The following is a 19,031-nucleotide window of genomic DNA, read 5'->3' on the forward strand; positions in this document are numbered from 1 at the left end:
GCGCACACCCTGCTCTAGTGCCTAGTTTAGTATTGGTGCGCACACCCTGCTCTAGTGCCTAGTTTAGTATTGGTGCGCACACCCTGCTCTAGTGCCTAGTTTAGTATTGGTGCGCACACCCTGCTCCAGTGTCTAGTTTAGTATTGGTGCGCACACCCTGCTCTAGTGCCTAGTTTAGAATTGGTGCGCACACCCTGCTCTAGTGTCTAGTTTAGTATTGGTGTGACACCCTGCTCTAGTGCCTAGTTTAGTATTGGTGCGCACACCCTGCTCTAGTGCCTAGTTTAGTATTGGTGCGCACACCCTGCTCTAGTGTCTAGTTTAGAATTGGTGCGCACACCCTGCTCTAGTGCCTAGTTTAGTATTGGTGCGCACACCCTGCTCTAGTGCCTAGTTTAGTATTGGTGCGCACACCCTGCTCTAGTGCCTAGTTTAGTATTGGTGCGCACACCCTGCTCCAGTGTCTAGTTTAGTATTGGTGCGCACACCCTGCTCTAGTGCCTAGTTTAGAATTGGTGCGCACACCCTGCTCTAGTGTCTAGTTTAGTATTGGTGTGACACCCTGCTCCAGTGCCTAGTTTAGTATTGGTGTGACACCCTGCTCCAGTGTCTAGTTTAGTATTGGTGCCTAACACCCTTGTCTTCGCTGTCATTGTTGGTATTGTAAAAAGAGAATTAAAACTCGCGCAAAAAGGCTTTTAGGAAGGGTAACAATAAGGGTTCTGCGCGCAGCATGGTAACGATTGGGTACGAGTCTCACAGAATGGCATACAGAGAGTGGACGCTTATCTTCCATGATGAAAAAATGGGAACAGTGCAAAAAAAATGCAACAAAAAAAATGAGAGAATGGAAATATGTTCTATATCAATTCTATATCACTAATTTCTTCACGCGTATTTACGCGTTGTTACGTCGCTAGTTTCAAATAAGGCCTTTGCTATACCTAAAGATAAACTTTGGTCCTTCGTATACGTATTCTAGGACTGCCATTGACTACAAGCAGCACAAATGGTCATTAAAGTACATCTTGTATTGCATGCTTTAACAAGTAATCAATAATGCTTTTTGGCCTTGTGTGATCTTCAGGGTAGTCCACGTCGTTACAATAGGAGAGCCATTTCTTCTCTTTATAAACTGTAGAATTGAATGGTACGATTGGTTCCATACATGAGCCCTGGTCTTCCTCCCGGACCACCCCATTCATCAGCATAGCACAGGGCTGGGATAGCACTAAGCTCGCGACTGGTGTCTGATGGGAATGGGATGCTTCGGAGCAGTTCTCCACTACGCACGCTCCAAATCCGGGTCACAGAGTCTTGACCGGCTAATTAAAAAGTAAGAGAAATTTCATTAGTACAAACAAGTATATTTCTATATAAAAACGTGAATTTTCTTAGCAATATATCTTTTAAAACGTGTCCGTCGAATTTCCTTTTTGGAAATAATAGACCCTTCGGCCATGTTTGGTTGTTACCGGGGAGTTTTGAATCGCACCACAGGAACTCCGGTACCATTCTCTAAGTCGATACTACTATTGTGATTAGTGAGCACGAGATTCAAAGGGGCAGACTAGACACATCTTAGTTTCAAGCAAGTAGCGCCAGCATTGTAGGTCTAGGAATTTTTATGTAGCAACCTAATGGCCCGGGTTTCCCCGACGTTCTCCCCACGCTCTACGGTCTCCTTAGACTTTTGATCAACCGAGGCAGCCCTGGCACTGCTGAAGCATTCTTGTGCTGTTTGCAAGGGGCTTTAGACGCGTGGCAAGATTCAGGCTTGATGTAATAGTTATGGCAATGACTTTTCTCACATCCAAATGACAGGGATTCAGTGGAAGGGGAGCCCGTGTGTGATCCTGTTAGCATATTAGTACACTAGCAGGTACGGCCATGACTTTACTCACCTCCAAATAGAAGAGAGTCAGTGGGGTCCACGTGGAAGGGAAGCCCGTGTGTGATCTCGTTATTATGTCCAAGGTACGCTAGCACGGGACGAGAGACGCGCAGGTCCCATCGCATGAGCTAGTGGGACATGAGATTCGTTTAGATAGAGAAACGGACTACATGTGGAGGGGGGTTGAACGAATAACGACATAGAGGCCGTCCACAATAGCACGGATTCAAAAGTATCTGGATTCGTCTCACCGAAAACGCATCACTTGATTGGCGTCCACACTATCGTTTTCGCAACGTTTTCGCTTGGATCCAGACGTCCACACTGATTCAACACGGATTACACGCATCGGTGTTAGTGTGGACGGCCCCATAAGTCAAACATAATAAATAACTAGTCTGCTTGATAAATACAGTGGGTGAGGAGGCGACAACCGGCCAGACTAGATAACAAAGTTTTTCTATTACTAATGACGAAGAGACCAAAATAAAAAGTCAGATGTTCTAACTTGTCAGCTTTTCTAACAGGTATACATGTCAGCGCCAAGGGTCACGTGACGGCAGTCTTACCGAGCCATCCATGGCGCTGGAGATGACGTAATTGTCGTCATTCAGCACGCGTATGCACGTGATCGGGGCGCCCTTGCCGTGTGAGAAGCAGAGCACCGGGGTCTTGGGCTCCTTCAGTCTGATGTCACTCGTACGCACGAGGCCGTCACGTGATCCGTTAAACAGTATTGGCGTCTGGCGATAGAGAGAAGGCTGGCATTACACACAGTTAAAGCCGAATTTTCACCAGTTTACTTCCGGTCGATTACGTTACAATTACAATCTCTGATGATTTTTAAAGGAAAACGCGAAAAATGTTTCAAAATTGTTTAAGCAGTCTACTATTGGAAGTTTCTCTGAGGATGTGATTTAGGGACGGATCCCCAGTCTAACCAGAAAAAGAGATATTAAAACACCTTCTTATAGACGAGTTTCATAATAAATTGCTGCTCCGACTCGTTCTGATGTTCTGTTTTGTTATTCAAAACAGCCAAGCATTGTTCTTATCTCATTTATGCTGCGTGCGCAACATTGTGAAACTCGGCTATTCCCCACCCCTGTGATGCCTATGAAGTGTAAAAAATGGTTTGCGTACCCTGGGTGCAAACTGCTGTGCAAATATATCGCTGTCACTTCTAATGCGTATCACACGGACTTTCCTATTGACGTCAATCGTGAGAGCCAATCGGGAACCGCCTGTGGGAATAAGGACACGGCTGTTCTTTAGCAGTTTACCAGTTCTGAAACAATGACTTTAATTTCAATGTTTAAATTGAGTCAAATTGAGTCATATACTTATGATGTTATCGTAGAGAGGGTTCACCTATACTTATGATGTTATCGTAGAGAGGGTTTACCTATACTTATGATGTTATCGTAGAAAGGGTTTAACTATACTTATGATGTTATCGTAGAGAGGGTTTACCTATACTTATGATGTTATCGTAGAGAGGGTTTACTTATACTTACAGTATGATGTTATCGTAGAGAGGGTTTAACTATACTTATGATGTTATCGTAGAGAGGGTTCACCTATACTTATGATGTTATTGTAGAGAGGGTTTACCTATACTTACAGTATGATGTTATCGTAGAGAGGGTTTAACTATACTTATGATGTTATCGTAGAGAGGGTTTACCTATACTTATGATGTTATCGTAGAGAGGGTTTACCTATACTTATGATGTTATCGTAGAGAGGGTTTACCTATACTTATGATGTTATCGTAGAGAGGGTTTACCTATACTTATGATGTTATCGTAGAGAGGGTTTACCTATACTTTATGATGTTATCGTAGAGAGGGTTTACCTATACTTATGATGTTATCGTAGAGAGGGTTTACGTATACTTATGATGTTATTGTAGAGAGGGTTTACCTATACTTATGATGTTATCGTAGAGAGGGTTTACGTATACTTATGATGTTATTGTAGAGAGGGTTCACCTATACTTATGATGTTATCGTAGAGAGGGTTCACCTATACTTATGATGTTATTGTAGAGAGGATTCACCTATACTTATGATGTTATTGTAGAGAGGGTTTACCTATACTTATGATGTTATTGTAGAGAGGGTTTACCTACACTTATGATGTTATCGTAGAGAGGGTTAACCTATACTTTCAGTATGATGTTATCTTAGAGAGGGTTTACCTATACTTATGATGTTATCGTAGGGAGGGTTTACCCATACTTATGATGTTATCGTAGAGAGGGTTCACCTATACTTATGATGTTATCGTAGAGAGCGTTCACCTATACTTATGATGTTATCGTAGAGAGGGTTTACCTATACTTATGATGTTATCGTAGAGAGGGTTCACCTATACTTATGATGTTATCGTAGAGAGGGTTAACCTATACTTATGATGTTATCGTAGAGAGGGTTTACCTATACTTATGATGTTATCGTAGAGAGGGTTCACCTATACTTATGATGTTATCGTAGAGAGGGTTCACCTATACTTTCAGTATGATGTTATCGTAGAGAGGGTTAACCTATACCTTCAGTATGATGTTATCGTAGAGAGGGTTTACCTATACTTATGATGTTATCGTAGAGAGGGTTTACCTATACTTATGATGTTATCGTAGAGAGGGTTTACCTATACTTATGATGTTATTGTAGAGAGGGTTTACCTATACTTATGATGTTATCGTAGAGAGGGTTCACCTATACTTATGATGTTATCGTAGAGAGGGTTCACCTATACTTTCAGTATGATGTTATCGTAGAGAGGGTTAACCTATACCTTCAGTATGATGTTATCGTAGAGAGGGTTTACCTATACTTATGATGTTATCGTAGAGAGGGTTCACCTATACTTATGATGTTATCGTAGAGAGGGTTTACCTATACTTATGATGTTATCGTAGGAGGGTTCACCTATACTTATGATGTTATCGTAAAGAGGGTTTACCTATAGTTATGATGTTATCGTAGAGAGGGTTCACCTATACTTATGATGTTATTGTAGAGAGGGTTTACCTATACTTACAGTATGATGTTATCGTAGAGAGGGTTTAACTATACTTATGATGTTATCGTAGAGAGGGTTTACCTATACTTATGATGTTATCGTAGAGAGGGTTTACCTATACTTATGATGTTATTGTAGAGAGGGTTTAACTATACTTATGATGTTATCGTAGAGAGGGTTCACCTATACTTATGATGTTATCGTAGAGAGGGTTCACCTATACTTATGATGTTATCGTAGAGAGGGTTTACCTATACTTATGATGTTATCGTAGGAGGGTTCACCTAAACTTATGATGTTATCGTAGAGAGGGTTCACCTATACTTATGATGTTATCGTAGAGAGGGTTCACCTATACTTATGATGTTATCGTAGAGAGGGTTCACCTATACTTTCAGTATGATGTTATCGTAGAGAGGGTTAACCTATACTTTCAGTATGATGTTATCGTAGAGAGAGTTTACCTATACTTATGATGTTATCGTAGAGAGGGTTCACCTATACTTATGATGTTATCGTAGAGAGGGTTTACCTATACTTATGATGTTATCGTAGGAGGGTTCACCTATACTTATGATGTTATCGTAAAGAGGGTTTACCTATACTTATGATGTTATCGTAGAGAGGGTTCACCTATACTTATGATGTTATCGTAGAGAGGGTTCACCTATACTTATGATGTTATCGTAGAGAGGGTTTACCTATACTTACAGTATGATGTTATCGTAGAGAGGGTTTAACTATACTTATGATGTTATCGTAGAGAGGGTTTACCTATACTTATGATGTTATCGTAGAGAGGGTTCACCTATACTTATGATGTTATTGTAGAGAGGGTTTACCTATACTTACAGTATGATGTTATCGTAGAGAGGGTTTACCTATAGTTATGATGTTATCGTAGAGAGGGTTCACCTATACTTATGATGTTATTGTAGAGAGGGTTTACCTATACTTACAGTATGATGTTATCGTAGAGAGGGTTTAACTATACTTATGATGTTATCGTAGAGAGGGTTTACCTATACTTATGATGTTATCGTAGAGAGGGTTTAACTATACTTATGATGTTATCGTAGAGAGGGTTTACCTATACTTTATGATGTTATCGTAGAGAGGGTTTACCCATACTTATGATGTTATCGTAGAGAGGGTTTACCCATACTTATGATGTTATCGTAGAGAGGGTTTACCTATACTTATGATGTTATCGTAGAGAGGGTTTACCTATACTTATGATGTTATCGTAGAGAGGGTTTACCTATACTTATGATGTTATCGTAGAGAGGGTTTACCTATACTTATGATGTTATCGTAGAGAGGGTTTACCTATACTTTATGATGTTATCGTAGAGAGGGTTTACCTATACTTATGATGTTATCGTAGAGAGGGTTTACGTATACTTATGATGTTATTGTAGAGAGGGTTTACCTATACTTATGATGTTATCGTAGAGAGGGTTTACGTATACTTATGATGTTATTGTAGAGAGGGTTCACCTATACTTATGATGTTATCGTAGAGAGGGTTCACCTATACTTATGATGTTATTGTAGAGAGGATTCACCTATACTTATGATGTTATTGTAGAGAGGGTTTACCTATACTTATGATGTTATTGTAGAGAGGGTTTACCTACACTTATGATGTTATCGTAGAGAGGGTTAACCTATACTTTCAGTATGATGTTATCTTAGAGAGGGTTTACCTATACTTATGATGTTATCGTAGGGAGGGTTTACCCATACTTATGATGTTATCGTAGAGAGGGTTCACCTATACTTATGATGTTATCGTAGAGAGGGTTCACCTATACTTATGATGTTATCGTAGAGAGGGTTTACCTATACTTATGATGTTATCGTAGAGAGGGTTCACCTATACTTATGATGTTATCGTAGAGAGGGTTAACCTATACTTATGATGTTATCGTAGAGAGGGTTTACCTATACTTATGATGTTATCGTAGAGAGGGTTTACCTATACTTATGATGTTATTGTAGAGAGGGTTTACCTATACTTATGATGTTATCGTAGAGAGGGTTCACCTATACTTATGATGTTATCGTAGAGAGGGTTCACCTATACTTTCAGTATGATGTTATCGTAGAGAGGGTTAACCTATACCTTCAGTATGATGTTATCGTAGAGAGGGTTTACCTATACTTATGATGTTATCGTAGAGAGGGTTCACCTATACTTATGATGTTATCGTAGAGAGGGTTTACCTATACTTATGATGTTATCGTAGGAGGGTTCACCTATACTTATGATGTTATCGTAAAGAGGGTTTACCTATAGTTATGATGTTATCGTAGAGAGGGTTCACCTATACTTATGATGTTATTGTAGAGAGGGTTTACCTATACTTACAGTATGATGTTATCGTAGAGAGGGTTTAACTATACTTATGATGTTATCGTAGAGAGGGTTTACCTATACTTATGATGTTATCGTAGAGAGGGTTTACCTATACTTATGATGTTATTGTAGAGAGGGTTTAACTATACTTATGATGTTATCGTAGAGAGGGTTCACCTATACTTATGATGTTATCGTAGAGAGGGTTCACCTATACTTATGATGTTATCGTAGAGAGGGTTTACCTATACTTATGATGTTATCGTAGGAGGGTTCACCTAAACTTATGATGTTATCGTAGAGAGGGTTCACCTATACTTATGATGTTATCGTAGAGAGGGTTCACCTATACTTATGATGTTATCGTAGAGAGGGTTCACCTATACTTTCAGTATGATGTTATCGTAGAGAGGGTTAACCTATACTTTCAGTATGATGTTATCGTAGAGAGAGTTTACCTATACTTATGATGTTATCGTAGAGAGGGTTCACCTATACTTATGATGTTATCGTAGAGAGGGTTTACCTATACTTATGATGTTATCGTAGGAGGGTTCACCTATACTTATGATGTTATCGTAAAGAGGGTTTACCTATACTTATGATGTTATCGTAGAGAGGGTTCACCTATACTTATGATGTTATCGTAGAGAGGGTTCACCTATACTTATGATGTTATCGTAGAGAGGGTTTACCTATACTTACAGTATGATGTTATCGTAGAGAGGGTTTAACTATACTTATGATGTTATCGTAGAGAGGGTTTACCTATACTTATGATGTTATCGTAGAGAGGGTTTACCTATACTTATGATGTTATCGTAGAGAGGGTTTACCTATACTTATGATGTTATCGTAGAGAGGGTTTACCTATACTTATGATGTTATCGTAGAGAGGGTTCACCTATACTTATGATGTTATCGTAGAGAGGGTTTACCTATACTTATGATGTTATCGTAGAGAGGGTTCACCTATACTTATGATGTTATTGTAGAGAGGGTTTACCTATACTTACAGTATGATGTTATCGTAGAGAGGGTTTAACTATACTTATGATGTTATCGTAGAGAGGGTTTACCTATACTTATGATGTTATCGTAGAGAGGGTTTAACTATACTTATGATGTTATCGTAGAGAGGGTTTACCCATACTTATGATGTTATCGTAGAGAGGGTTTACCTATACTTATGATGTTATCGTAGAGAGGGTTTACCTATACTTATGATGTTATCGTAGAGAGGGTTTACCTATACTTATGATGTTATCGTAGAGAGGGTTTACCTATACTTATGATGTTATCGTAGAGAGGGTTTACCTATACTTTATGATGTTATCGTAGAGAGGGTTTACCCATACTTATGATGTTATCGTAGAGAGGGTTTACCCATACTTATGATGTTATCGTAGAGAGGGTTTACCTATACTTATGATGTTATCGTAGAGAGGGTTTACCTATACTTATGATGTTATCGTAGAGAGGGTTTACCTATACTTATGATGTTATCGTAGAGAGGGTTTACCTATACTTATGATGTTATCGTAGAGAGGGTTTACCTATACTTTATGATGTTATCGTAGAGAGGGTTTACCTATACTTATGATGTTATCGTAGAGAGGGTTTACGTATACTTATGATGTTATTGTAGAGAGGGTTTACCTATACTTATGATGTTATCGTAGAGAGGGTTTACGTATACTTATGATGTTATTGTAGAGAGGGTTCACCTATACTTATGATGTTATCGTAGAGAGGGTTCACCTATACTTATGATGTTATTGTAGAGAGGATTCACCTATACTTATGATGTTATTGTAGAGAGGGTTTACCTATACTTATGATGTTATTGTAGAGAGGGTTTACCTACACTTATGATGTTATCGTAGAGAGGGTTAACCTATACTTTCAGTATGATGTTATCTTAGAGAGGGTTTACCTATACTTATGATGTTATCGTAGGGAGGGTTTACCCATACTTATGATGTTATCGTAGAGAGGGTTCACCTATACTTATGATGTTATCGTAGAGAGGGTTCACCTATACTTATGATGTTATCGTAGAGAGGGTTTACCTATACTTATGATGTTATCGTAGAGAGGGTTCACCTATACTTATGATGTTATCGTAGAGAGGGTTAACCTATACTTATGATGTTATCGTAGAGAGGGTTTACCTATACTTATGATGTTATCGTAGAGAGGGTTTACCTATACTTATGATGTTATTGTAGAGAGGGTTTACCTATACTTATGATGTTATCGTAGAGAGGGTTCACCTATACTTATGATGTTATCGTAGAGAGGGTTCACCTATACTTTCAGTATGATGTTATCGTAGAGAGGGTTAACCTATACCTTCAGTATGATGTTATCGTAGAGAGGGTTTACCTATACTTATGATGTTATCGTAGAGAGGGTTCACCTATACTTATGATGTTATCGTAGAGAGGGTTTACCTATACTTATGATGTTATCGTAGGAGGGTTCACCTATACTTATGATGTTATCGTAAAGAGGGTTTACCTATAGTTATGATGTTATCGTAGAGAGGGTTCACCTATACTTATGATGTTATTGTAGAGAGGGTTTACCTATACTTACAGTATGATGTTATCGTAGAGAGGGTTTAACTATACTTATGATGTTATCGTAGAGAGGGTTTACCTATACTTATGATGTTATCGTAGAGAGGGTTTACCTATACTTATGATGTTATTGTAGAGAGGGTTTAACTATACTTATGATGTTATCGTAGAGAGGGTTCACCTATACTTATGATGTTATCGTAGAGAGGGTTCACCTATACTTATGATGTTATCGTAGAGAGGGTTTACCTATACTTATGATGTTATCGTAGGAGGGTTCACCTAAACTTATGATGTTATCGTAGAGAGGGTTCACCTATACTTATGATGTTATCGTAGAGAGGGTTCACCTATACTTATGATGTTATCGTAGAGAGGGTTCACCTATACTTTCAGTATGATGTTATCGTAGAGAGGGTTAACCTATACTTTCAGTATGATGTTATCGTAGAGAGAGTTTACCTATACTTATGATGTTATCGTAGAGAGGGTTCACCTATACTTATGATGTTATCGTAGAGAGGGTTTACCTATACTTATGATGTTATCGTAGGAGGGTTCACCTATACTTATGATGTTATCGTAAAGAGGGTTTATCTATACTTATGATGTTATCGTAGAGAGGGTTCACCTATACTTATGATGTTATCGTAGAGAGGGTTCACCTATACTTATGATGTTATCGTAGAGAGGGTTTACCTATACTTACAGTATGATGTTATCGTAGAGAGGGTTTAACTATACTTATGATGTTATCGTAGAGAGGGTTTACCTATACTTATGATGTTATCGTAGAGAGGGTTTACCTATACTTATGATGTTATCGTAGAGAGGGTTTACCTATACTTATGATGTTATCGTAGAGAGGGTTTACCTATACTTATGATGTTATCGTAGAGAGGGTTCACCTATACTTATGATGTTATCGTAGAGAGGGTTTACCTATACTTATGATGTTATCGTAGAGAGGGTTTACCTATACTTATGATGTTATTGTAGAGAGGGTTTACCTATACTTACAGTATGATGTTATCGTAGAGAGGGTTTAACTATACTTATGATGTTATCGTAGAGAGGGTTTACCTATACTTATGATGTTATCGTAGAGAGGGTTTACCTATACTTATGATGTTATTGTAGAGAGGGTTTACCTATACTTATGATGTTATCGTAGAGAGGGTTTACCTATACTTATGATGTTAACGTAGAGAGGGTTTACCTATACTTATGATGTTATTGTAGAGAGGGTTTACCTATACTTATGATGTTATCGTAGAGAGGGTTTACCTATACTTATGATGTTATCGTAGAGAGGGTTCACCTATACTTATGATGTTATCGTAGAGAGGGTTTACCTATACTTATGATGTTATCGTAGGAGGGTTCACCTATACTTTATGATGTTATCGTAAAGAGGATTTACCTATACTTATGATGTTATCGTAGAGAGGGTTCACCTACACTTATGATGTTATCGTAGAGAGGGTCTACTTATACTAACAGTATGATGTTATCGTAGAGAGGGTTTAACTATACTTATGATGTTATCGTAGAGAGGGTTTACCTATACTTATGATGTTATCGTAGAGAGGGTTCACCTATACTTATGATGTTATCGTAGAGAGGGTTTACCTATACTTATGATGTTATCGTAGAGAGGGTTCACCTATACTTATGATGTTATCGTAGGAGGGTTCACCTATACTTATGATGTTATCGTAGAGAGGGTTTACCTATACTTATGATGTTATCGTAGAGAGGGTTCACCTATACTTATGATGTTATCGTAGAGAGGGTTCACCTATACTTATGATGTTATCGTAGAGAGGGTTCACCTATACTTATGATGTTATCGTAGAGAGGGTTCACCTATACTTATGATGTTATCGTAGAGAGGGTTCACCTATACTTATGATGTTATCGTAGAGAGGGTTCACCTATACTTATGATGTTATCGTAGAGAGGGTTTACCTATACTTATGATGTTATCGTAGAGAGGGTTTACCTATACTTATGATGTTATCGTAGAGAGGGTTTAACTATACTTATGATGTTATCGTAGAGAGGGTTTAACTATACTTATGATGTTATCGTAGAGAGGGTTTACCTATACTTATGATGTTATCGTAGAGAGGGTTCACCTATACTTATGATGTTATCGTAGAGAGGGTTTACCTATACTTATGATGTTATCGTAGAGAGGGTTTACCTATACTTATGATGTTATCGTAGGAGGGTTCACCTATACTTATGATGTTATCGTAGAGAGGGTTTACCTATACTTATGATGTTATCGTAGAGAGGGTTCACCTATACTTATGATGTTATCGTAGAGAGGGTTCACCTATACTTTCAGTATGATGTTATCGTAGAGAGGGTTAACCTATACTTTCAGTATGATGTTATCTTAGAGAGGGTTCACCTATACTTATGATGTTATCGTAGAGAGGGTTCACCTATACTTATGATGTTATCGTAGAGAGGGTTTACCTATACTTATGATGTTATCGTAGGAGGGTTCACCTATACTTATGATGTTATCGTAAAGAGGGTTTACCTATACTTATGATGTTATCGTAGAGAGGGTTCACCTATACTTATGATGTTATTGTAGAGAGGGTTTACCTATACTTACAGTATGATGTTATCGTAGAGAGGGTTTACCTATAGTTATGATGTTATCGTAGAGAGGGTTCACCTATACTTATGATGTTATTGTAGAGAGGGTTTACCTATACTTACAGTATGATGTTATCGTAGAGAGGGTTTAACTATACTTATGATGTTATCGTAGAGAGGGTTTACCTATACTTATGATGTTATCGTAGAGAGGGTTCACCTATACTTATGATGTTATCGTAGAGAGGGTTCACCTATACTTATGATGTTATCGTAGAGAGGGTTCACCTATACTATGATGTTATCGTAGAGAGGGTTCACTTATACTTATGATGTTATCGTAGAGAGGGTTCACCTATACTTTCAGTGTGATGTTATCGTAGAGAGGGTTAACCTATACTTTCAGTATGATGTTATCGTAGAGAGGGTTTACCTATACTTATGATGTTATCGTAGAGAGGGTTTACCTATACTTATGATGTTATCGTAGAGAGGGTTTACCTATACTTATGATGTTATTGTAGAGAGGGTTCACCTATACTTTATGATGTTATCGTAGAGAGGGTTCACCTATACTTATGATGTTATCGTAGAGAGGGTTTACCTATACTTATGATGTTATCGTAGAGAGGGTTTACCTATACTTATGATGTTATCGTAAAGAGGGTTTACCCATACTTATGATGTTATCGTAGAGAGGGTTTACCTATACTTATGATGTTATCGTAGAGACGATTTACTTATACTTATGATGTTATCGTAGAGAGGGTTCACCTATACTTATGATGTTATCGTAGAGAGGGTTTACCTATACTTATGATGTTATCGTAGAGAGGATTTACCTATACTTATGATGTTATCGTAGAGAGGGTTCCTATTCCAGTCACTTGACCAGACGGAGTGACCATTTACAGGAAACCGACTCACCAGTCCTGAAAAAAAGTTTAGTTGAGTATTGGATATATGTTGTTTGATTTTTAGCTAAGATAAACCACGTCAAGCTTGTGAAACAAATGGACCAATTTTGTCAGCTGTGTTCATTCACATATGCATTACAGTAGTTGGTCAAATGTGGTGATTATATATGTGCTTATAAATATTGCTTAATGTATAACACCCTTTAGGTGTAACAATACTCACGCTGTGAGTGGCCGCTGACTTCAAAGAGCATGGTCTCACCTGACATGTTACCATAGCCAAGTAAAGACAAGCTGACCACATTGTCAAGGAAGCCAAGTATGGAAATTATTAAGATCCTATTTTTAAATGGTCCATTCCTCAACTTAAGAAAAAAAAGATAATGACACCTATGTATTGAATTCTGTCATGGCCAAGAGTGTGCCTCAAAATGTTTTTAATGAACAGTAACTTAACAGTGCCCTTCCATTGACAAAACATTACAAATATCAAAGGATACATTTGGATACGTAAAAAAGACACACAAAATTAGTTTCATTCCCAGTTTGCATGTTTATTTCTACATACCCAAATTTATCCCACTCTACACCTGTGTATTGAGCACTTTTCTATGAACTCGCATTGTCAAAGGATACATATATAAATTTTTTGTTTGTTGATGTGGGCTCCACAGCATAGCAGATATTTTCTGTGAATAGAAAAATAAAAAAATAAATAATTGAATAACATAGAAGAAATAATAGTTTTTGTCTTAATTAACATCTTAAATAGTATGACTCCTGTCTTATCATCATCATCAACATCGATAGCACCACCAATATCATCATCATCATCATCATCATCAATAATCTCCCACCTTGTTCATGGCATAATTTTCAGTGCATTCTTTGTAACACAGTCCCCCCATTCCATAAATAATAAAAAAATATCCTATGCTGCCAATGACCTCCTTTATTCGTCTTTAATTTTTTTCATCCTATTTCATTATGCGTAGCTTACCTTACCAACCTTCCCCCCTTCTTTATTCCTCCCTACCAACCCCTCCTTTTTTTCTCTACCCCCCTCATGCCAGGGTACAAATACCTGCTTTTAACCAACAGCCTATAGCACTGTGATCATTATCTGCAGCATTAGCAGCGTTGTCATGTTAAGGTTATACCCACCTGGTTTTTTGCCATGGACATGTTTTGTTTAAGAGTAAGTTTATCACGGCCTTCCATCTGCAAGTCATGGAACTGTGTACTGATGAAGCAAAACATATTTATCACATGTCATCTAGGCTAAACACTTTCATAAGCGCACACTGTACGACCTATGATCTTAATGAGCATCCAAGCCAACATCATTTAAACATTTGTACTAAATTCATCAATTTGTTAAGAGAATTTAAATTACTCTTAAGTCCCTACATTGAGGAATTCCAAATTGGCATGCAGCTAATGGGAAAGATTTGCTTAAATGAAGAAAATTAGCTAAGCTAATGTATAACAGACGGAATTCTCAAATTCATCATAATAACCAGCTAACAGTCCTTAAATATTCAAGGAAAATTACAGTTATATAAAGTATCCTTGTCTATTGATTATTTTATTTTACAGTGGAAGAGATGTATTATTTTCTTTTTAGTGAAATAACTCACACTTCATAGCCAGTTGGGCTGGCTGCGTACAGGGTTAAAATCCTCTGCCTCTTAACATCAGCCTGAAAGCAAAAAATCCATCACGTTAGTACTAGTTTCAAACATATAAACTACAGGGCATTGGGCAGGCTGATAAAGGGACAGGAAACTACAGCTCAACAATCTAATCCAAGAAAATGAGGGACGTACAATTTAAAATATTGACCAGCCAAATTTCTTCACCTCTCAAAAAAAAACTACCCCAAACTCACCTGATGTGAAATTATTATGATTATGACTATGCGAAACCATAGTCTGGACTAAAGGAGTTCTCTGCTTGTCGTATTATGTAGTATGCAATGTGTGTTGTTTTTAGGTCTGGTGCTCACCTGTATGGAACACACTGCATAGTCATTCACAACATGGTTGAAAGGGACTGGATCTAGAGACAGGGTACACTGTATCTTTGCACAGCAAATGAGACGGTCATATAGATCACTGAGAACAATAATCATGTTAGTGGCCACCAAGTTAGAAACAAATGTCGATAGCATTCTTATACTGCAAATTATTTGTATAATATAATCATTAGAGGTTTTGATAGCACAAATTTCCAAGATGCTTGAGAAAAATTAAATTTTGAGCATATGTACTGGTTGGAGTCCTTATTGCAGGCGCATACCCAGGATTGGCTGAGGGTGGGTGCACAGTCATAGGTATCATATGGAAAAGGCATAGTATTTGAAGATTCCTTAAAAAGAAATGACCTTCTTTTTGGCCGCCAAGGGGGGGAGGGGGGTTCGCGCGTACCCTGTGCACCCCGTGCTTTTATTGTGATTGCAATTCTTTCCCTTCCTGTAATTCTTTAATAAATGCTCACATCAGCTGAAGTATGTTCCGCCTTTGTCCTCTTCAGTTGCTACAATATAGGGCTGTATGCATCCCCGGGAACCCAGGGCATTGCAGAGATCAGGCACACAGGGAGCGCACGAGACAGCACTGAAAGACGCCCTGGGCAACTGCTCTGTAAAAGCTATTTCTGAAAAGGGTTTCTAATACAATCATTCTAGATAACTTCAAGGGTTGAGTCAAGTTTGAGGGATTTTACTTGAACTCTTTATTTAATTAACCTTTGATGTATAAAATAATTCCAATCAAGAAATCAAGCGCGTCTGGAATGAGTATGTGCCTTGTTGCAGACTAGAAGTCATATCGGAATGATGCACAAAATCATTCGTTTGTAACAAGAACCTTGGTCCCGAAAATCATTCGGAAGTCGGTGTTCCACTCTCCCATGATCCTATCAATGTAGAAGGTATATTACCTGCTATTTCATAATGGAGCTGAGCGGGCAAAGACATGATTGGATATTGTGCCTAAATTTCGCGAGGATAGGCTGTATATGTTAAAACAAGTCGTTTCTCATATTTTTCTGTTACCTGTTCATTATATTGGGGGTGGTGGGGGCCTCTGGTCGCGACATGATGTACTTGGCTAGCGAGGATGGCCATTTAATTCTCTACAACAGATACATGTACAAGATGAGCCAGAAGCCTTTTTTTATATAAGTTCAGCCAAAGTATTAAAGAGAAAATTGATACTATAAACTTGCCTCCTTAAACCCAAACTTATGTAAAAAAAATAGCTGTCCAAGGTAATGCTGTATACAAGGTATTTTTCAATATATCTATACAATATTTATAAATATCTTTCTTATTCTCTTGAAGATTGCAACGTTTTTATTTCAGCCAATTGATGAAAACGGGATGCAAAACAGGATTTTGTGTATTTGTTATCCAGCCTCTAGGATCCATCATGTTCTTGTCTACTTGCCTTTTGTTGTGAAGCCTGCTCGCATTTCATACAATGGCTCAATTTACTCTCATTCTTGGACTTTGGGTTAGGTTCTGGATTCTCAGGAGTAATACGGAAATAGCGATTCTTCTCTTGGTCAAAATAAAACCCAGGTATCTAACAGAGAATAGTACAGTTAAATGCACTTTGAGTAGTTATCAGTTGCTCTCTTTCACATCCATTCATCCATCGTGATTATGGCACAGTACCCCCAGGGCAGCCAGCCACACACTCCCTCACCTATCCTACACACACCACTACGACCACTACCATTGCTTTACATTTCCTTTCTACAGATGAAACTCTAATCTAATGACAATCTTGCACCAGGCGTAAATAAACAAAAGAACACAGAAGCCATATGAATAAAGTGACGGACATGAGTTATAGTTAGTGCCCCCTTAAGGGAAGACGAAACACTATGAGCAGGTTGTTTGAAGTATTAATGAAGTAATAGACTTTCCAAAGTTCCGTACACAAATTGACCTCATTGCAAAGAATACCTGAGGAAACTTGTCATTGCTGCTACTAGCCTCGAGCTCATCATTTGACAGCGGGCATCGGCACATCATACAGTATGAGCCATACACTGGGACTGTGTACACGTACTTCGTCCTCTGCGATCCACCTCTTGCGCCGTCTCCTCTGCCGCGACTGGCCCGCTGCCCTCCGCGTCCATGCCTCACGCGGCTGATGGCACCGTCACTTCGGCCTCTATTATTCGTCATCATATCAATGGTTTGAGTAGAGCCATACCAGGCTGATTCTACTCGTTATGCTGTAGTTGAAACCCAATTTTGTCAAACACTTTGAGATATTACCGCGTCTTTTTTTTTTTACGTCCAGTTTCTATCTAGACCTGTCACAGTATGTACTACGCAATCAAAAGACTGAAAACAATCGCAACTCGTGCACGAGACGGAGTGGAACACTTTTCAACAAAAACAAGTTTGAGTCCTCCTGGCCGCCATGTTGGAAACTTTCATGTACACAGGGAGCCCACTTCTACAAATTTATTTTCCGAGAGAGCGATCGCGAGGATGAAAAGATTAAAGTGCATATTTATAGTTTTATTTCATCGGGTAAAAATATGAGCTTGGCAAAACATTTACCTCAGCCTTATACAGTGGTGAGAAGTCTCGAGTGGGCGGTAAGACGTTTGTAGTGGCTTCTGATCTAACTAAAGATATGGGGACACAGCGGAGATAAAGCTCCATAAGGAATCGGTCATTTATTACAGGGGGGTGGCAAATATGTAGGGGGGGGCTTTGTTTTTTTGGCGCCGATTTAGGGGGGGGGCACATTTTTTTGGGCTGTCATTAAAGAGGGGGGTCACATTTTTTTGGCGCCGAATTTAAGTCTGGTTTTAATATAATACTGAGCAAGAGAGTCATTGTTCAAATCTTGTCTTTATACCAATAAATTTAGAGAATCCCTCTCATGGTTGACGGACAAAGCTGCCCGTTCTAGTCAGTTGAACAAAACGAATACTTTAAAATGTTGCGAAACCTATAGAACGTCTTTGTTAATGGTGTCGTCGACGACAAAGTCGTTATTTAGCGACAATGGTATTTGTTGTTTATCTCTGTGCCACTTAACTAGGGAAAGTGAATATGCCATGCTAGCTGATCTATATTTTAGTAAAGGTTATATTCAGTCACACTCAGTATGCATATCAAGTCTCTGTGGTTTTAAAAAATATATAATTATTGCATATAAAAATGTGGTGGTGGCGGGGCGAGGGGTGCAAATTTTGGGGTGCCCGGTCAAGGGGGGGGGTCACGATTTTTTGCGTGGATTTGAGGAGGGGGGGCGCGAGAATTTTTGAGCCCAGGGTTTTGCAAAATCCCCCCCCCCCCCCCCAACAGTAATTAATGACCGCCCCCTAAAAGTTCTGATAATCCCGTTGAGCGTTTAAACAACCTCACCATAAGCGGGCTAACATAAATGACATAAGGGAAAACATTGATGCGTATACAGGTATGTAAAGCTTTGGACTTACGGTGTAGATCAGGCGCGTACCCAGGATTGGCCCAGGGGGCTGCGCAGTCATAGGTATCATATGGAAAAAGCATAGTATTTGAAGAATGACCCACTTTTTGACTGCCAAGTGGTTGGGGAGCGCGCGCACCCAGGGCATCGCCTATGTAC

The 19,031-nt window shown here is 38.6% G+C and overlaps 1 protein-coding gene across 2 annotated transcripts; it reads right to left on the minus strand.

Moving 5' to 3' along the window:
• Positions 1–840: 840 nt before the first annotated feature.
• On the minus strand, positions 841–17,882 carry LOC5516018 (DDB1- and CUL4-associated factor 4). Of its 2 annotated transcripts, none has more exons than XM_048730581.1 (13): positions 17,384–17,882; positions 16,860–16,997; positions 16,466–16,545; positions 15,416–15,524; positions 15,048–15,109; positions 14,572–14,650; positions 14,044–14,096; positions 13,670–13,701; positions 13,333–13,422; positions 3,038–3,138; positions 2,464–2,637; positions 1,905–2,022; positions 841–1,325 (listed from the first exon to the last, which is right to left on the minus strand). In XM_048730581.1, the coding sequence occupies exons 1-13, from the start codon at positions 17,609–17,611 to the stop codon at positions 1,129–1,131; spliced, it is 1,461 nt and encodes a 486-aa protein (XP_048586538.1). In that variant the 5' UTR covers positions 17,612–17,882; the 3' UTR covers positions 841–1,128. The 2 variants fall into 2 exon arrangements, with proteins under 2 accessions (XP_048586538.1, XP_032241732.1); XM_032385841.2 differs by having other exon boundaries at positions 13,631–13,701.
• Positions 17,883–19,031: the final 1,149 nt, after the last annotated feature.

This window comes from Nematostella vectensis, chromosome 7, assembly GCF_932526225.1.
Source record: "Nematostella vectensis chromosome 7, jaNemVect1.1, whole genome shotgun sequence".
Taxonomy (NCBI): Eukaryota; Metazoa; Cnidaria; class Anthozoa; order Actiniaria; family Edwardsiidae; genus Nematostella; species Nematostella vectensis.